Below are 6,876 nucleotides of genomic sequence, written 5' to 3'. Positions count from 1 at the left end.
GGAGAGAGAGAGAGGGAGGGAGAAAGAGAGAGAGAGAGGGGCAGAGAGAGGGAGAGAGAGAGAGAGAGAGGGGAGAGAGTGAGAGGGGGAGGGGAGAGAGAGGGGGGAGGAAAGAGGAGAAGGTTGGGGTCCTTGAGGGTGAGGGGGAGAGAGAGGGGGGTGCGGGGAGAGGGGGAGAGGGAGGATGAGGATGAGAGGGAGAGGGGAGAGAAAGAGCGGGTGTGAGGGGAGAGGAGCGAGAGAGAGAGAGAGAGCGAGAGAAAGAGAGTGAGGGGGGGGGGGAGGAGAGAGGAGAGGGAGAGGGAGAGGGAGGGAGAGAGGGATAGGGTGCGGGGGGAAAGGATGTGAAGAGGGTGGAATCTCGTCTCATTCCCTCCCTACGTGAACGATTCATCTTGTGGGGCTCAGTACGCAGTCACCCCCTCCCCCACTCAGTCAGTCTCCCCCCTCAATCCCACCGTCTCTCCCCTTCCGTCTCCGTCTCCCCATCCCTCCCTCCCTCCCTCTCCCTCCCCGTCTCCCCCTGCCTGCACCCCCTCCCTCCCCTCACCTTTCTCCTTCCTACACAGCTCCCCCTCGCTCCCTTCTTCCCCCTCGCTCCCCTCCACCCCTCTCCGGCTTCTCCCTCTTTCCCTCCGACTCCCCCCACCCTCCGTGTAATTCTTTCCGTCTCCCTGCCCCCTCCGCCTCTCTCTCCTCCGTCCTCCTCCTCCCTCCCCTTATCCCCCTCCGCCGCCCCCCCCCCTCCCCCCCCCCTCCCTCCCCCCTCCCTCCACCCCCCCCCTCCATCCCTTCCCCCGGTCCCTCCTTTTCTTTCCCCGTCTCCCCTTCCTACTCCCTCCCTTCCTCCCCCCCTCTCCTCTCCCTCTGCCCCCCCCCTCTCTCCCCCTCTCTCTCTCCCCCTCCCCCTCCTTCCCCATTTTCCCTCCACCGTCTCCCACACCCCTGCTCCCCCCCTCTTTCCACCCTCACCCTCTCCTTTCCCCCCTCACCCTTCCCCTCCCCCCCCCCCCACCCTCTCCCTCTTCCCCCCTCACCCTCCCTCTCTCCCCCTCAGCCGGGGAGAGGGTGGAGGAGGTTGGGTCAATGGATTGAATGTGGGGATGGAGGCACTGAGGGTAACTAGCTGAGTTAGGCACGGTGGCAGTGAATGGGCCGAGTGGCCTGCCCTCGTTCCCAGCGGCCGGTCCCCATCCCCCTCCCCATCCTCCCCTCTCCCTCACCCTCTCCCCACCCCTCTCCCCACCCCTCTCCCACCACCTCTCTCCCATTACCCCATTTCCTCCCCCCCCCCCTTGCGTCAGTCACCCCCACCCACCCGTCCCTGTCTCTCCACTCCCCTTACCCACCCTCTCTGTCTTTCCCCGGTCTGCCCCCATTCCCTGAGGCGAGGCGACAAAGGAGGGTGTGCCAATGGGAATGGGAGAAGGGTGAGTGGTGGAGTTGGCTGGGGGTGGTGTTGGCCGGTAGAGAGGGGGTGTGGGGACCGGTTTGGGGATGCAGTGTGCGTGCCATGTCCGGGGGGAGGGGGGTGTTGACCAGGAAAGCCATCATGTGATAAGAGCAGATTTAGGCCATTCGGCCCATCAAGTCTACTCCGAATTGTGTATTGTTGCTGTATATGTTTTTGTTTCCTGCTTGTTTAAATTATAAGGTGGCCCTGAGAGTCATGAAAAGCGCCCTAGAAATACAATGTATTATTATTATTACTCCGCCATTCAATCGTGGCTGATCTATCTCTCCCTCCTAACCCCACTCTTCTGCCTTATCCCCATAACCCCTGACACCCGGACTGATCCAGAATCTATCTCTGCCTTAAACATACCCATTGACCTGGCCTCCACTGCCGTCTGTGACAAATTCCCCCACACATTCCCCGCCCTCTGACTAAAGAAATTCATCATCTCCTTCCTAAAATAATGTCCTTTAATTCGGTGCGGGGTGTGGGGGTGCAGGGTGTGGGGGTGCGGGGGTGTGGGGTGCAGGGTGTGGGGGTTGTGGGGTGTGGGGGGTGCAGGGTGCGGGGGTGCGGGGGTGGGGGGTGCGGGGGGTGCGGGGTGCGGGGTGTGGGGGTGCAGGGTGGGGGGTGGGGGGTGCAGGGGTGTGGGGGTGCGGGGGGTGTGGGGGTGCGGGGTGTGGGGTGCAGGGTGTGGGGGGCGGGGGTGTGGGGGGTGGGGGGGTGGGGGGTGTGTGGGGGTGGGGGGGGTGTGGGGGTGGGGGGGTGGGGGTGGTGGGGTGTGGGGGTGGGGGGTTGTGGGGGGTGCAGGGTGTGGGGTGCGGGGGTGGGTGGTGGGTGCGGGGGGGGGGGGCGGGGGGGTGGGGGGTGTGGGGGTGGCAGGGTGTGGGGGGTGCGGGGTGTGGGGGGTGCGGGGGGTGCAGGGTGGGGGGGGGGTGCAGGGTGTGGGGGGTGAGCGGGTGGGGTGCAGGGTGTGGGGGTGCGGGGGGTGCAGGGGGGGTGCGGGGGTGCGGGGTGTGGGGGTGTGAAGGGTGCGGGGGGTGCAGGGTGTGGGGGTGTGGGGTGTGGGGGTGCAGGGTTGGGGGTGCGGGGTGTGGGGTGTGGGGGTGCGGGGGTGGGGGGTGGGGGGTGCAGGGTGTGGGGGTGCAGGGGGTGTGGGGTGTGGGGGTGGGGGTGCAGGGGGTGCAGGGTGTGGGGGTGCAGGGGGTGTGGGGGGTGCAGGGTGTGGGGGGTGCGGGGGTGGTGGGGGTGCAGGGGGTGGGGGTGTGGGGGGTGGGGGGTGGGGGGGTGTGGGGTGTGGGGGTGTGGGGGTGTGGGGGGTGGGGGGTGTGGGGGTTGAAGGGTGTGGGGGTGTGTGGGGTGTGGGGGTGTGGGGGTGGGGGGTTGGTGGGGGGTGGGGTGGTGGTGGGGGTGGGGGGGTGAGGGGGTGTATGTGTGTGGGGTGTGTCTGGATGTGGTATGTGTTTGTGTGGGGTTGTGTGTGTGTGTGGGTGGGGGTGTGGGGGTGTGGGGGGTGGGGGTGTGGGGGGTGGGTGCAGGGGGTGTGGGGGTGCAGGGTGTGGGGGGTGCAGGGTGGGGGTGTGGGGGTGTGCAGGTGCAGGGGTGGGGGGTGGGGGGTGTTGGGGGTGCAGGGTGTGGGGTGTGCGGGGGTGGGGGGTGCAGGGGGGGGGGGGGGTGTGGGGGTGCAGGGGGTGGGGGGTGCAGGGGTGGGGGGGCAGGGTGTGGGGATGTAAGGGGTGCAGTGTGTGGGGGTGTGAGGGTGCAGGGTGTGGGGGTGTGGGGGTGTGGGGGTGCAGTGTGTGGGGGTGTGAGGGTGCAGTGTGTGGGGGGTGGGGGGGTGTGGGGGTGCAGGGTGTGGGGGTGCAGGGTGCAGTGTGTGGGGGTGGTGGGTGTGGGGTGTGTGGGGGTGGGGGGTGTGGCAGTGTGGGTGTGCAGTGTGTGGGGGTGCAGTGTGTGGGGGTGTGGGGGGTGCGGGGGTGGGGGGTGCAGGGTGTGGGGGGGGTGCAGGGTGGGGGGGGTGCAGGGGTGTGGGGGTGCAGGGTGTGGGGGTGCAGGGTGTGGGGGTGTGAGGGTGCAGTGTGTGGGGGTGCAGGGTGTGGGGGTGCGGGGTCTGCCTGGTCTCGCTGTGGTGCCCAGTCTGAATGTCCACTCTTCCCTGCAGTGACCATGAAGGGAGACCCCACGGCCAAGACGGAGATGAGCAAGACGGATGAGGCGCTGAATGAGAGCGGGGAGGAGGAGCGCATCATGGTGGAGGACAAGGCGGCTGAGGATGGGGGCGACGAGGGGGCGGTGGGGGTGGATGGCGAGGCCCAGGACGATGCGATTGACGCCAGCCTGTTGCGGGAGCTGGGTGTGGAGGAGAGCTCGCTGGGCAAGAGCGTGGTGGCAGAGACGGAGGGGGATGTACAAGGGCTGGAGGAGGTGGCCGTCCCCCTGCTGACGGAGAGTGTGGAGGGGCTGGGGTGGGTGGTGTGCCTGGCCGTGGGGGCCTGGGGCCGGGAGCTGAGTGAAGAGGAGGAGGAGGGGGTGAAGCGGAGGGTGCAGGAGGCCGGGGGACAGGCGGGCGGGGCGGCCGAGCTGGCGAGGGAGGCTCGGGGGCGGGTGGATGGGCGGTGTGAGAGGGCCACGGCGCGGCTGGGTCTGTGGGGGCGGGAGAGCAGGTTACTGGCCGCACACCAGGGGCCCCTGCAAGCCCGGCTCCACCAGCTGCAAGCCCAGAGGGACGGGGCCCGCGAACAGCTCCATGAGGCCGGGCCCTCGCTGCGCCAGGCCCAGCTACAGCTGCAAACCGCACAGGCACAGGCTCGCAGCAAGGAGACCGGTCGTGATGTCGGCATCGGCCTCTGCTTCCTACTGCCCTGCGTTGGTAAGTCTGGGGGCGGTACAGGAGGGTGGGGTGGGGCACTGGGATAACAGGGGCATGTAGCGGGTGGGTACATAGAAACATAGAAAATTGGTGCAGGAGTAGGCCATTCGGCCCATCGAACCTGCACCGCCATTCAATATGATCATGGCTGATCATCCAACTCAGTATCCCATCCCTGCTTTCTCTCCATACCCCCTGATCCCTTTAGCCACAAGGGCCACATCTAACTCCCTCTTAAATATAGCCAATGAACTGGCCTCAACTACCTTCTGTGGCAAAGAATTCCACAGATTCACCACTCTCTGCGTAAAAAATGTTTTTCTCATCTCGGTCCTAAAATACTTCCCCCTTAATCTTAAACTGTGACCCCTTGTTCTGGACTTCCCCAACATCGGGAACAATCACCCTGCATCTAGCCTGTCCAACCCATTAAGAATGTTGTAAGTTTCTATAAGATCCCCCCTAAATCTTATAAATTCTAGCGAGGAGGTACTGGAGCACAGGGGTGGGTACAGGAGCACAGGGGTGGGTACAGGAGCACAGGGGTGGGTACAGGAGCACAGGGGTGGGCACAGGAGATCCAGGTCGCACTCCCCCCAAGGATTTGAGGAAGGACATCCTTGTGATTGAGGCAGTGCAGCGCAAATTCACGAGATTGATCCCTGGGATGGCGGGACTGTCATATGAGGTAAGATGGAAAAGACTAGGCTTGTATTCACTGGATTTTGGAAGGATGAGAGGTGGATCTTATAGAAACATATAAACACTATAAAAGGACTGGACAAGCTAGATGTGGGAAAAATTTTCCCAATGTTGGGCGAGTCCAGAACCAGGGGCCACAGTCTTAGAATAAAGGGGAGGCCATTTAAGACTGAGGTGAGAAAAAAACTTTTCACCCAGAGAGTTGTGAATTTGTGGAATTCCCTGCCACAGAGGGCCGTGGAGGCCAAGTCACTGGATGGATTTAAGAGAGAGTTAGATAGAGCTCTAAGGGCTAGTGGAGTCAAGGGATATGGGGAGAAGGCAGGCACGGGTTATTCATTGGGGGACGATCAGCCATGATCACAATGAATGGCAGTGCTGGCTCGAAGGGACGAATGGCCTCCTCCTGCACCTATTTGCTATGTCTCTAGGGATCCGGCTGGAGTTGGGGAGGGTTTGGGCTGGAGTTGGGGAGGGTTTGGGCTGGAGTTGGGGAGGGTTTGGGCTGGAGTTGGGGAGGGTTTGGGCTGGAGTTGGGGAGGGTTGGGCTGGTGTTGGGGAGGGTTTGGGCTGGAGTTGGGGAGGGTTTGGGCTGGAGTTGGGGAGGGTTTGGGCTGGAGTTGGGGAGGGTTTGGGCTGGAGTTGGGGAGGGTTTGGGCTGGAGTTAGTGTGTGTGTTGGTGCCCTGGTCCTGACCCCCACCCCGCTCTCTGTCCCCCGCAGGGATCCCGATGGCGGTGGCGTTTGAGCGGGAGCGGCAGTTGGTTTTGGAGCAGGAGGAGAGGGCGGAGAAGGCGCAGTGGGGTCTAAGCCGGAGCCGGGAGGACGCAGAGCGGCTGGGGCAACGGCTGGATGCGCGGCTCGGTGCGTTGCGGGGGCTGGCGGGCCGGCTGGAAGCGGCAGTGCAGGCCCGGGCAGAGGCGCGGCTGGCGCTGCGGGAGGAGCAGCGGGGGCTGGAGGGGCACCAGGGCCGTGTGAGGGCGCTGGCCCACCAGCTCAGCGGCCTGGCCGGCAGCATGGCCGCGCTCGGCGCCCAGACCCGCCACCTCTACAGCCTGGAACCGGTGCTACCCTTCATCCAGGCGGCTGCGCTACACGCCCTCTGCCTCCGGCCGCATCCCTTCCTCCAGCTGCCCACCCTGCAGGGCGGCCTGGCCCGCCTTCAGCACCTGCAGCCCCGGCTACAGGCCCTGCACAACGCGGACCCCACCGCCCTAGCTCATCATCCCCTGCCCCTGGACCCCAACCCCGACCCCGGCCGCTGGTGAGGGCAGCACGGGAAGCCCAGCCCTGGGGCACGACAACCCCTTCCCCTGGTCACAACCCCCCCCCCTGGGTCACGACCCCTTCCCCTGGCTCACAACCCCCCCCCCCGGGTCACGACCCCCCCCCTCCTGGGTCAGGACCCCCCTCCCTGGGTCACGACCCCCCCCCCCCCCCGGGTCACGACCCCCCCTCCCTGGGTCAGGACCCCTCCCCCCGACCCCCTCCCCTGGGTCACAACCCCCCCCCGGGTTACGACTCCCTCCCCTGCCCTGGGTCACGAACACCCCCTCTCTGGGTCACGACCCCCCCTCCCTGGGTCACGACCCCCCCTCCCTGGGTCACGACCCCTCTGCTCTGGATCACGACCCCCCCGCCCTGGGTCAAGAGGAGAGGGGTTGACAGGGGGGGGGGGGGGGGGGGAAGCAGGGGGGAGGGGGTGACAGAGGAGCGGGCGGACAGGAATTTCTGGGTGGGTAGGTGAGGGGGTTCGTGGGCCCTCGGATACGTGACCACCCGGCCAGCCCTGGGCTCCTGTACACACCGCACCCTCTGGCCAGGATCTATTATCAACGTGACCAGCGATA

At 65.7% G+C, this 6,876-nt stretch overlaps 1 protein-coding gene across 1 annotated transcript in view; it reads left to right on the top strand.

Moving 5' to 3' along the window:
* The window catches only part of LOC129699827 (uncharacterized), a 6,676-nt gene extending 340 nt beyond the window's left edge, over nt 1–6,336 (top strand). The window contains exons 2-3 of the mRNA XM_055639947.1: nt 3,618–4,325; nt 5,750–6,336. Coding sequence (XP_055495922.1) covers nt 3,623–4,325; nt 5,750–6,294 — 1,248 coding nt within the window. The 5' untranslated portion in view covers nt 3,618–3,622 and the 3' untranslated portion in view covers nt 6,295–6,336. The remainder of the gene's footprint in view (nt 1–3,617; nt 4,326–5,749) is intronic.
* The last annotated feature ends 540 nt before the right edge of the window (nt 6,337–6,876 follow it).

Source organism: Leucoraja erinacea, chromosome 8 (assembly GCF_028641065.1).
Source record: "Leucoraja erinacea ecotype New England chromosome 8, Leri_hhj_1, whole genome shotgun sequence".
In the NCBI taxonomy this organism is placed as follows: domain Eukaryota; kingdom Metazoa; phylum Chordata; class Chondrichthyes; order Rajiformes; family Rajidae; genus Leucoraja; species Leucoraja erinaceus.
Note: the sequence above shows the minus strand (reverse complement) of the source record. Positions and strands in the feature narration are given on the sequence as shown.